At 55.7% G+C, this 12214-nt stretch overlaps 1 protein-coding gene across 4 annotated transcripts in view; it reads right to left on the bottom strand.

Moving 5' to 3' along the window:
• SPEG (striated muscle enriched protein kinase) overlaps nucleotides 1–12214 on the bottom strand; it is a gene marked incomplete at its 5' end in the record, with an annotated part of 56113 nt that extends 43899 nt beyond the window's left edge. Inside the window, 5 exons of one of the 4 annotated variants that reach the window (XM_081096063.1) lie at nucleotides 1974–2310; nucleotides 2394–2483; nucleotides 3057–3086; nucleotides 3991–4033; nucleotides 5092–5185. In XM_081096063.1, coding sequence (XP_080952189.1) covers nucleotides 1974–2310; nucleotides 2394–2483; nucleotides 3057–3086; nucleotides 3991–4033; nucleotides 5092–5124 — 533 coding nt within the window. Of the gene's footprint in view, nucleotides 1–1458; nucleotides 1553–1973; nucleotides 2311–2393; nucleotides 2484–3056; nucleotides 3087–3990; nucleotides 4034–5091; nucleotides 5186–11817 lie in introns of those variants that run through there. The other 3 variants (XM_081096061.1, XM_081096062.1, XM_081096064.1) reach the window with 3 other exon arrangements.

The raw sequence follows: 12214 nt of genomic DNA, 5'->3' as shown, positions 1-12214 counted from the left end.
CAAAGGGGTGTGCTCAGAAATAACTCAGTTCAGAAATAACTACTGCGTGGGCCCCAGTTGGGAGTGCCGGCGAAGAGGAGATGGGAAGGAGCTGGTCAGTCCAGAGTACACCTCTCACCTACAGAGCTTTGAGGTCCAAGAGCTGGGCCTGTTTCCCCCGCCTGGACCCTTGCTAAACATAAAGATTCATAAAGGGAATCTGAGATGTTAGCATCTCACCTGACACATTAGAGAGCTGAATACAAAGTATGAAATGACTCACTGAGTACTTATTGTGTGCCAGGCGTGTGCTAGATGCTTTAAATGCACTGAGTCATTTAATCCTCACAACAACCCTTTCAGATGGGAACTGTTACAGGTCCATTTACAGATGAAGAAACTGAGGCTTATAGAGGGAAACGTGCCTTAGCAGGGTGAGACTGCTAGGAAATGGTGCTAGGATGGAAAGCCAGCGAAGTCTGACTTGTGAGCCCTTGCTCCCTCCAAAATGTCTGGGATTCTGGGGGCACAGAAGGGAGGAGAAATAGGGTACCAGCCACAAGCATAAATTCTAAGGATGTTTTACACTACCTGGGTCAGCAACCTCCACTGTAGACCTCACCTCTGACCTGGGGAGGGGGGGGCGCGAGACATGGGGATGGCAACCCATAGTGCCCTGAGGGTGCAGAACCTCAGCCAGCCACCTGAAGGGAATCTACTCTACAGCACAGTCCCTGAAGAATGGCCCATGGGAACTGGGTGAGGCAAGAGAGAAATTGGGACAGCAGAGGAGGCCTCTTGCCGACAGATTCTAGCTCCAGGCCAGCCTCTGTACCACAGACATCACTAAGGAAATGGGTTCCTCGAAGTTGCCATAGCAACTCCAGGCTCTGGCTGGAGCCTGGCAAAGACAGGCAGGGAAGGAAAAGGCAAGTCCAGGGCACAGGAGCACCTGGCTAATGCCAATCAGATAAAACAAGGGAGCCTCTCCTGCCCCAGCCCCTGCCCCTGCCCAGACCTCTCCCTTACCCACCACTAGCTGTTCAAACCTCCTTACCCACAACAGGCCCCTTCCTTCTCTTCCATGATGATCCCACCCCCCCCCCAACACACCCACACCCATCACAAATCATGCCCCCTGTCTGCTCCCCAAATGCCCCCAATATATCTTTCACCAGCCATTCCCCTCTTCTACCATAGCATTCTCCTCTGTATCGGCCAACCCCCAAATCTCCAAAAATGGCTCCAATGCCTCACTCCAATACCTGTGCTCAACACCCCCTACCAGGGCAACCTTCAACCCCACCCTCAGGCGTTTCCCACAAGATCATCACAGACACCCCCCCTCCAGCATTCCAACCCCTCTGCCTCTACCCCAGCCTCCTGTCTCCATCACTCCCTGCCCTGGTCCCTACTTCCCCCACCCCCCCACATACTCCTGCTTTCCCAGGCCCCTGATCCCATCTGCCCCCTGACCACCTCACTCTCTTCTCTCTCCTGGTGTGCTCTTGCTTCCTTGCTCTCTCCTGCTCTCCCGGGAGCTGCCGTGGTTCCGTTCCTCCCAGAGAAAGGCCCACAGGGAACAGGAATGTGCAGAGAATGAAAAGGCAGCAGCTGCAGAGACAGCAGGCACGGAGGGGGCCCCAAGGGGGGGGATCCTGGGGACAACTGGAGCCTGAATGGGTGAGGCAGGAGAGGGCCCCAGGGAAAGTGGAGATTTTAGAGGAGACAAGGAAGGGACACAGGGGTACAGAGACCATGGAGAGGGCATGGTGAGCCAGAACAGTAGGTGTGGGAGGATGTGGGTGGTGATGGCACAGGAGACGGATGGAGCAGTGTGGGAAGATGAGTGAATAGCTGGGGCCGGGAGTGGAAGCAATGGAAGGTGGAGAAGTGCACGGAGAGGTGGATGGTGCCGGGGGTGGGGGTGGAGGGGCAGTGCAGGGCAGCATGGTGATGTGGGACAGTGCAGGCCCCTGAGAAGCATTACTTACACGTGGATCGAGAGCGCCCGTCCTCTGTACAGACTGAATGCGCTGCCATACAGGTCACTGGCCACCGAAAGGCTATCCTCTGACCCCCAGCTTGCGCCCACCAGATTAGCTCGAGATGCCCGTACCAGCGGCTCCACCCCCAGGTGCCGTGGCCCGGCCCCGGCCGCCTGTGCTTGCCTTGGGCTGCCCGGGAGGCGGCGGGTGCCACCCCTGCTGCCCACTTCCTGCTCCAGGACCGTCTGCCCGCTGCCCCACCAGCTCACTTGCTCTTCGGAGGTGCCTGTCATGGAGGTCGGGGGAGTGTCCAGGGAGGTGCCCACCAGGGTGTCGGAGCCCCCTGGAGAAAGGAGCATGGTGAAGCACACACGCCTCTCGTGGGAGGCCCACCCGCCTGCTCTCTGAGCACCCCAGACAGCTCACCTGTGGGGGTGCTGAAGGTCCTGTCACCCCGAAGCTCCAGGCGCTGGGTCCCTTGCACATCGCTGATGTCATCCTCACCTGTCTCCAAGTCTGAAGAAACAGGGGCCTGTGTGGGCAGGGCCCTCTTCCCTCTCATTACAACTCTCCCCCATGTCACCTCCTACCGCCCCCACAGCAGGCTCCATCTTACCACTGTAGGATATCTGGTACCTATCTTCTCCTCTCTTTTGTTCCCCATATTCCCCTTCCCATCCTGGGCTGCTCAGGGTAACCCCTCCCCTGCCAATTCCCTGGCTCCAACTCTGGGCCCCTGGGTACTCACCCTCGCTTCCTTGTAGTCCCCTCAACTACCTAATGAATTACCAGGGCCTCAGCCCCTACCCCTCCTCCCCTGCCAGTGGTAGCTTAAGTTCCCATGCAGCCCCCCAAATAACAAGGTCCTAGGTTCCAAGGCTCTAAATTCTGGGTTCCAGTACCCCAGGAATAAAGGGGAGTCACCTCAGAGTCGTATTGTCAGGGCACTCGACCAATCGCAGGACCAGCCTGTCCTCTACCCCAAGCCAGCCGGAACACATCGGGGTGCAGCTGAGGCAGGGTGAGGAGAGGCGGGTTGGGCAGGGAAGAGGGGGGAGTGGAGGGCTAGGGCAGGAGCCAGTTTCCTACCGTAACTTTGCTTTCTGCAGGAGCGGAAAACTTCGCTTCCATAGGAGCAGCAGAAGAGAGACATGGACAGACTGTTATCAGAGCGTTTGTGGGGTAGGGCATGGTGGGCAGGCAGCAGAGAGGGCACAAGGGTACCCAGTGCCCAGAGATGCCCTGTGGGACCAGGGCTGGGGAGGGAGACACCTGGGATGGGGAAAGCATCTCTAGTTCTTGACTGCCTGCAAGCTCCCAGTGTGCCCAGGGCTGGGAAGCCCGCATGCTTTGGCTGGTTATTCCTGTACCCTTGGCACTTTTACTGGTGTACTCACTGGTCACACACACACACACACACACACACATGCCTGCTTGTGCTCAGCCCAGCCACCCCCCATTAGGGGTCAGGCTCACCTGCTATTACAATATTTGTATTGTGTTTTGGCACCACCCCCTTGAAAACCACACCCTCATCTGTTCTGCATCATGATGTGACGGGAACCCTCTTCCCCATCCCTCTCTTCTGCTGAGTGGTCTTCAAAAATGCCCACTTAGGCTAGAAGCAACATTTCTGGGCCATGTTTAACCTTCCCAGACTCTATCCGGTTCTGAGCCTCAGTTTCTCTATGAGTGCCACGACAAGCAGGAGCCATGTACTGGTAGCCAAACTATGGCAATGAGCCCATCCTCACTCTGTCCCGTGGATGAAGAACAGTGAACCTATGATGGAATGTGTATGACTCCTCCCCCTCCCCCCCCTTTGCTAGGTCCTCTCTCAGCAGCAGGGCAAGGGGCCTTCTTGGGTTGGGTAGGTGAGTATGGATGCATGTATGTGTGTGTGTGTGTGGGGGGGTGTCCCACATCTCATGAGCTGTCTTCGGGACTTGGGTGCCTCATGTAGGAGCATGGACCAAGAGAAGGAGTGGGATGGGGTAGAGCAGGAAGCCCACAGTCCACACACCATGGGTGAGGCGGCTAAAGGCCCGGCGGGAGTGGCCGGTTTTCTGAAAGAGAAAAGCCAGAATGAGTTGTTGAGGGGAAGGCTCGCTTCTGACATCCCTATACCTCCTGTCCAAACATTCCAGGGCCAGTGGGCAGGGGGGTGGGGGGAGGTGGGACAGAGACTCAAGGTGGCCAACTTCCCACATAGAGAATGTCTCCACTCTTCCTTGCCTGTCAGCCCTCCCAGCGGGAGGTCAGCTTGGCTCTGGGGAGGAGCAGGGGAGGAAGGAGAGAGAGGGCAGCAAGGCTGTGGGTCATAATTCATAGTCTCACAGCACTGGGGACCTGAGCTATACCCCCAGGGACAGAGGTTAGGAGACAGGATAGGGGGCTGGCTGAGGTGAAGAGACTGGCGGGAGGGGGCAGTGTTTGCTTGGATGACTGGGAGATGAGATAAAGGAAGAGATGGGGGGGGGGGGGGTGGAGGTTGCTTGGTTGATTGGGAGATGGAGAGATAAGGACACAAATTCCTGCCAGGAGCAAGACAGATCCCAAGGATAGGTGTCAAGAGGGCAAGGGAGGGTGATGGGGGCCAGAAGGCAAAGTACCCCAAAAGGCCGGGGCCTCAGGAATGCAGGAAGGAGGCCCGGGTATGCGAGGACAAGGCAGGGCTTGGGGAATCTATTGAGCTCAGCGCGGATCCCTGTGCCGGGCTTCCAGGAGCTCGGGAAGATGGAAGGCTCCAGAGTGGGGGGCTGGGGGAAGCCGGGCAGGGCCCGGGCCCAGGTTGGCCAGAGGCTAGAAGAGAACAAGGTGGCCAAGAAGCTAGTGGGCGCTCCAGGCCAAAGGCGGCGCGGAGATCTCCCCGGGTGGTCGCGGGGAATACAGTCGGTGGGGAGGGGGGAGGGGGGCTCCGCGCGGGGAGGGGCGGGGGGCTGTGCGCTCAGACAGCAGATCCGGGAGTCCCCTGAGCGCCCGGCCCCGCGGCCTCAGCGGCCAGGGTGGGACCGGCGCGACTCCAGCGCCCCCTCCCCGGGCCCAGCCGCGGTGACCCGCCCTCCCTCCGGGTGCCCAGCCCTTCCTACCCCCTCCCGGCGCCGCCCGCCCCCGGAGCCCTCACCTGGAAACGCTTCTTCACCCACAGCTTCTTCATGGCGGGGGAGGGGGCCGGGCGGGCGGCCGGGCGAGGAGGGGACGGGCGGGGGCGAGGCGGAGTCGGAGTCGGAGGCGGGGCCGGGGGCGGCCGGGGAGCGGACTGGAGCCAGCGCCGGTGGCGGAAGCAGCCTCGGGGGCGCGGGAGCCCAGGCGCGGGGAAGGCGGCGGCCGCGCCCAGAGCCCGCCCCTCCCCCGCCAGCCCGCACCCCACCTGGCGCCCCTTCCCTGGCCTGCACCCCTGCGTCCCCTGGGACGGCTATCACCTGCGCTCCCGCACCCCCATCCCTCATCTGCCTCCCGGGCCCTGGACACATGGGGAAACTGAGGCACAGAAAGGGGTGCAGTGGCCCCCACGAGAGATCGAGCCACGCTCTCATTGGCAGCCCTACGCAATCTCCACGCCACCTCCTTCCGCTTCCCGCGGGACGGCTCCGGAAGGTCAGCGCATCTCCACTTGCTCACTCTACAAACATGCGCACACGGACCTGTGCCAGGCGGTACCCAACTCGCGGTGGCCGAGTATGCTGCAGGCCACAGCGCTGGGTGAGGGCGCCTAGGTCGTACACAGGACAAGGCTCCTCGTGGCTGGGGGCTCCGTGCTGACATGGCCCCAGCTGTAAACAACCCCAGGCTTCTCAGGAAAGCCCAGAGAGGGCTCTTGAGTTTCTTGATGATAGGTATTCTATCCCTGCACACACACACACACACACACACACACACACACACACACACGCAAGTTAAGGTGCCAAGAAGCTCTCCTAATTATTCACAAATAGGATCCATCTTCTCACTCACAGGTGAACGCACTCACCAAACTTTCTTAGTTCTCCCATAGCATTATGCACACTTTGCCTACACAAAACTCTACTTTCCACCCAATTACTGTAACTTTCTTAACCATCTACTAAGTGCCAGGCACTTTATAAATGCTACCTCATTCACGACAACCCTATGAGCTTGAAATCTTTATGAGCTTAACTGGCTTCATTTAACCTACAAGAGAAGGCTCAGAAAAGTCCTGTCACTTAGCCAAAGCCACACAGGTTGTGTGTCTCCATGTGTCCCCCAGATCCAAATTTCCATCCCAGCATACACAAGTAGTGCCAGTCCTGGTTTCCGAGATGTGACTACAGAGTCATTATCATCAACACTTAGTGTATGCTTAGTATGCACCTTAGCGTGTTAAGCACTTTCTATGAATAAATTCACTAAATCCTCACAACAAGGGGAATACTTAGGCACAGAGAGGTTACTTGCCCAATGTCACACAGCCAACAATTGGTAGAATCGGGATTCTGATCCAGACACTGTGATGGAATTAGTGACCATTGTGCCATAAAGACTCACACACTGATTGGTCAGTAGGTTCCCTAACTTTATTTCTTGAAAGCATGGGTCCAAAATAAATACAGAGCCAACGGATGAGTTTTGTTCAGCCTGCACAGTACATATTTTAGGGGGGGCAAGCATGCTCAAGTTCAGCTGCTGACAACAGGACCTTGCTCATGATCAGTTTCCACTTGGCCCCTGAAGTTATTTGTGGCCCCTTTACTTTACAGTCATGTCTGGTACATTCTGGGTACATGCAAGTGGTTCAGATCCCCAGATACCCAGAGGCAAATGTTCTACATGCAGATACATGCACAGGGACCTGTGCTGAGAGGGTACACGTGTGTCTATATCATTTCCAGCCAGAGGACCCTGACCACCCACAGGCCCTTTCCCTGCCACCCCCAAACACACCCACTCACAGATGGGGGAGCTGAGTGAGGAGAGGGAGTAACCTGAGCCCCTGTTCTCCAGGAGAATCCGAGGGGCTGGCACATTCCATAGCAAAAATAACCAATGGGCAACGGGCGTGAGTGACGGGACAGCTGGGCTGAGCAGAGGCCTGTGGGATTCTGTGTTCCCGCTCTGGGCCTGCTCTGTTCACCCCCACAAGGTTGACCTGGGGCATGCTTGCAGGGTAGATCCAATATTACCCCATTTTTCCTCCATGGCTGTACTGCTGTGGCCCCCTCTCATTTCCCAAACCCAGACTTCTAATTTCTGCACTGCCAGCATTTCCCCTACCAGAGAAAACCCCTGTCATCATGCCCTGCCTCACTCCCCTACTCTTTGCCTCCTCTCTTTCATGCCTAGATTCAGTTTCTCCTTTCCCTTCGTTCACTTACCCTGAGCTTGAAACCTTATGAGCTCTGTATTTCTAGCATACTGTATAATTTTTGCTTATTTGTTATGTTTATTGAATGCTGTGTCATCTCTAGGACAGTGGTTCTCAACCTTGGCTGCACATTAGAATCACCTGGGAATCTTTTTAAAATCCTGATTTCTGGACCTCATCCTCCGGAAATTCTGTTTCTTTGTTACTAATGTTGTGGCCCCACCCCATAACAAAGAAACAGAATTTCCGGAGGATGAGGCCCAGAAATCAGGATTTTAAAAAGGTTCCCAGGTGATTCTAATGTGCAGCCAAGGTTGAAAACTACTGCTCTAGGAGGACAGGAGTGTGGGGCTTTACCCCCTCCCCACACTCATGTATCCTGAGAACAGTGACTGACACACAGTAGCCAGCTGATAAACATGGGAATGGATGACAAAGCTGGAGGTGGAGGGGACAAGAGGTGGTGGGGATGGGGTTAGTAAATCTTCCTGCAGCAGCTCATTCATCCAGCCTCCCTCCCTTCTCTGTCCTGACCCAGATCTTTTGCAAAAAATGGCTGGAGAAGTTTCCATCTCACATTCCACTCAGGATCTGCTTGGGAGGACCTGCCTTGCTTCAGTCTGATTTCCGGGTCTCTCTGCTCTTCTCTTTCTTTCCTCCAGGAGCTCCTCCCTGGTCCCTCCTCCTCTCCTGATTAGGACCTGGCATGCATGGATGGAGACACTCCATACCTATCCCCAACTCCATACTGGTTCCCTCCTGGCTTTTTATCCAGACATTCCAAATTCCAGGTGAAAAAGATGACAACTTCAGAATATACCTCCATGCAGGCTCTGGTGTATTATTCCCCACCTTCCCCTTGTCTAAACTGGCCCTTTCTCACCTGACTGGTGTGGCTCAGTGGTTGAGCACCGACCTATGAACCAGAAGGTTATGTTTCGATTCTTGGTCAGGTCACATGCTCAGGTTGTGGGCTTGATCTGCAGTGGAGGGTGTACAGGAGGCAACCAATCAATGATTCTCATCATTGATGTTTCTAGTTCTGTATCTCCCTTCCTCTCTCTGAAATCAATTTTTTTAAAAATAAAATATTTAAAAAATAAAATTAATAAACTGGCCCTTTCTCCCTGTCCCTAACCTCTCTTCAAATCCCCCACCTCCCGCATGGTTCACTACCATCTGTTGACCATTGGCCCTTCCGATTGACACTGGTTTCTTGGCTATGAAACTTCTAGCTGGACAGTGAGCATCATCAGATCCTCCTTACCCCCTGCCCTTTAGTGCAGACCTTCCCTTCCAGCCACATGCCCCAAGCTTTGAGGGTGGCACTTACTCTGGTCACTTGATTTGCACATGCAGATGGGAACCTGAGATTTCGAAGGAGAAGACTGCCTGCCTGTCTTGGAGACAGGCCAGGAGATGACTTTGGGATATTGACAGGAAATGTGGACCTAGACCCAGAGACCTGGCTTTCAGATATGGCTCTGCCACCTTACTAGCCATGTGACCTTGGGTAAATTCCCTCTATAACCCCGTTTTCTTATACGTGTAATAACATAACAGTAACCTGGGCTAAGGAATTAAAAAATGAAATGAGATCAGGTGCTTTACATGTGTTAAGGATTCTATATTTCTACCATCTTCACTGTTCCTATTCTTTCCTCATTTCTAGGCCCTCAATCCCAACCTTCTGTTTCCCATCTTTCAAACTTTCCATCCTTCAGTCCACTTGTCTTCTCAAGGGCCCAGCCTCCCCAAGCCATGCAATGTCCCTCCATTCTTGAGCTAACAGTTCAGGTTTTAGGAGTGCCAGGAACCTCAGCATCAACCCCATCTTGCTGAGCCAGACAACAGTTCCAGCCAGGAAACTGCCTCCTTCCCTCTGCATCCAGGTCCTGGCTGGGCTTCCTCGAGAGCCCTGAAGTCCTCCCACTGTTGATCCTAACCAAGAACGTTTTCCATGAGAAAGTCTGAGCAATGCTGAGCTACTTGCCCAGCTGCCCCTGACCAGCACTTGCCATTGGGCAGGGACTGGTAGGAGTGAGGAGGCAATACGAAGAGAAAGAAGCCAGACTCACCTAGTCAGCCCCCAGCATCACCAAAGCAAAGCCCCTACCTCCCCCAAATCATGTGGGAGGGGTGTAGTCGTTAGTTAAGTACGTGGTTCTTCTTCGCAGTGGAACAAACCAAGGCTTTCATCCCTGCTCTGCCACCTGCTATCTGTACAGCAGTACCTGCCACTTAATCCCTCTGTGCCTCAGTTTCCCCAGGGCTATGTGGGGCTTAAATGATATGTCGAAGGATATGACAGCATATTGCCTGCCACACGGTAGCGTAGTAGCTATTCATACTATTATAAGTTACTACTAAAAATTATTACCAATTAATATTAATTATAAAGCTGCTCTTGGGCTAAAGGTTTCACAGGTGGGAAAAGTTCTCAAATGTGACTTGCTGCAGCCCAACCCTCTTCCTGTTTAACATGACTGTCTAAAGGCCCCACGTCCAGTGCCACTGCCCCCAGGGTCCTTTCCTCTCCCACAGGCTGTTCCAACAGAACAGCCTGGAGACCATCCCCCCGGCCTCCATCTAGATATGCCAGCCAGGGCTCAGCCTGCTGGCCATGCCACCCAGATGACAGAGGGGCTGAGAAGACAACCCTGCCCCAAGGAAAGGGGCTCTAGTACCCTCTCACTCTGCCTACTTTGGGCGACCAGGGCAGGCTAGGAGGCTCTCATCTTCAAGACCAGGCCTGAGCTACTCTCTACACAATGGACAGCTCCCCTTGCTCACTCTCCCCCTCCTCTAGAACTCCCGGAGCAGTAAAAAGCTTCCAGAGAGAAAACCTGGGTTCTTAATTCAAGGTGGCCATAATTAGCTGTATATCTTTGGGCAGATCTCCCTGCGCTCTGGGCCACAGTGTCCCCACCTGTAAAAGGAGGCGTCTGAAGCTTCAGTTCCTTGTGGTTCTTTCCAGCTCTAAACAAACTTTGTGACCACCAAGCTCCTCAGCAATTCCTTTCCCTGAGCTGCAGTCTCATCACTCTATCTATCACGCCCTTCGATTTACGTTCTGTTTCCCATCCCCTTAGGGGACCAGAGCTAAGATCCCCCAAGGAGTCCGATCCCTCCCCAGCTCAAAGCTCTTCCAGGATGAGCCACACTCTCTAACTCCAGACTGGGAAAGCCTGTACCTGGCCAAGTAGAAGGCCAGTCAAGGAAGCCAGCCTTGGCCCTCTCTGCCTCATGCTTGGCCTCAGGAAACTCCAAGGAACTAGTCACTGAAGACTGTAGGAAGGTGGGCATGGTGGAGCTAGGGAAAGAGAAGATGCTGACAGAGGGAGGGTGAGCCCCTGCTCCATCTCCTGCCATGGCTGCCCCTTAGCACCTTCTTTCCCTCCAGCTACTAAGGCACTTCATATTCCTATGCCTCCTCCTCAGCCCTCAAGGATGTACCCCTACATGACACCAGCCAGCTTGAGTGAGAATTCCCTCTTGAAACTGCCCAGACACACGCAGTGACCTCCCCCAAGCTCGTTGCCATCTCCCCTAACTGCAATCTATTTCCTCAGAATTCTGTTTCCTAAGGCTCAGTTAACCTAAGGCTCTGCCTTTGGCCTAGAGAAGGTAAAAAAGGAAGCCCCAACAAGGACCTAAGGAGAATGGGCCCTGGTCAGGCACACACACCCACAGGACCCTGAGCACCAAGCCCAGCCTCAGACACTCTCCTGCCTGGGACCATCCTTGGTCCCTTCACACAAGACTAGCACTCTACACAAGAGGGCCAGGGCCCGGGCACCCGCCTAAGCATTCCCTTTCCATGCTCTCCAAACCTCCGCTAGTGTGTCCAGGCCATGGGCTTCCTACACCAACTCCACAAACCTCTGTCCCTCATCTGCTTGTACCACCAAACCCCTCCACAGCCCACAACCCCCACACATATGCACACAAGCACATGCTGACATGTAGGTTCTCAGGCACACACCTCCATACATGCCTGGGAGCCCCCAGACCTATCTCCTGTTGCCCTGGACCCCATTTATTAATACTCATCCACCCACTGGCCTCTTCCAACCAGCCTGGTGCTGGGCATACCAACGTCCCCCAGCAACAGACTGCAAGGAGCTCTGACCCATCCCCTCAACATCGCAGCTGGACCAGGGGCGCACACACCTGTCAGGAGCTGATCAGGAGTCTCAGGTCTAAGTTACTGGAGCTGATGAAGATGATTTTCTGCAGGTGGCCTCTTGCTACGGGGAAACTATGAGGGTGTCCACTATGGAATCCCCAGAGAGGCCTGAGTGGGGCTCGAGCTTTGCTTACCCACTGCTGACCCATGACCTCTGACCTTCCTGTGGGGAGCTTCTCTACCTTGACACCCCTTTCCCTGCACTTTCCTCTTGGTGGGCACTTCTGGGTCAGCGCAGCTGAGACGCCAAAGCACCTGGGAAGAAGTCTGGATGAATGCACCTGGCCCTGGCAGTCCTCTACCTCTGACCACCCACCCAGGCCCTCCCTCCCCATTACCTCCGACCTCCAGCACTGTGACCACGGCCTCGCAGCAGGCCTGGCCCCGCTCGTTCTGGGCCCTGCAGCTGTACTTGCCGGCATCCTGCGCCCCGCAGTTCCGCAGCCACAGGCAGCTGGGCTCGGGGGCTGGCGGGGGCAGGAGCTGCCCATCTCGGAACCAGCTGAGGCTGGGCTGGGGCGCTCCGCTCACCACCACCCGCAGCCGCACGTCGCAGCCCACAAACACTGCGGCGTCCTTCAGGGGCCGAAGGAAGACTGGCGCCCCGGCCACGAGCCCTCCGCCGGCCCCGGCCCCTCCGCCGGCCCCCACCTTGGCCCTCTTCGGAGGCACCCCGGGGCTGGGGGGTGCCCTGGTGCCCGCCTCCTCGCCTCGCAGGCCCCGCGATTTCTGCAT

Source organism: Myotis nattereri (assembly GCF_964212035.1).
Source record: "Myotis nattereri genome assembly, chromosome: 7".
NCBI classification, from domain to species: domain Eukaryota; kingdom Metazoa; phylum Chordata; class Mammalia; order Chiroptera; family Vespertilionidae; genus Myotis; species Myotis nattereri.
The sequence above is the reverse complement of the archived record's forward strand: the minus strand, read 5'-3'. Positions and strand labels throughout refer to the sequence as shown.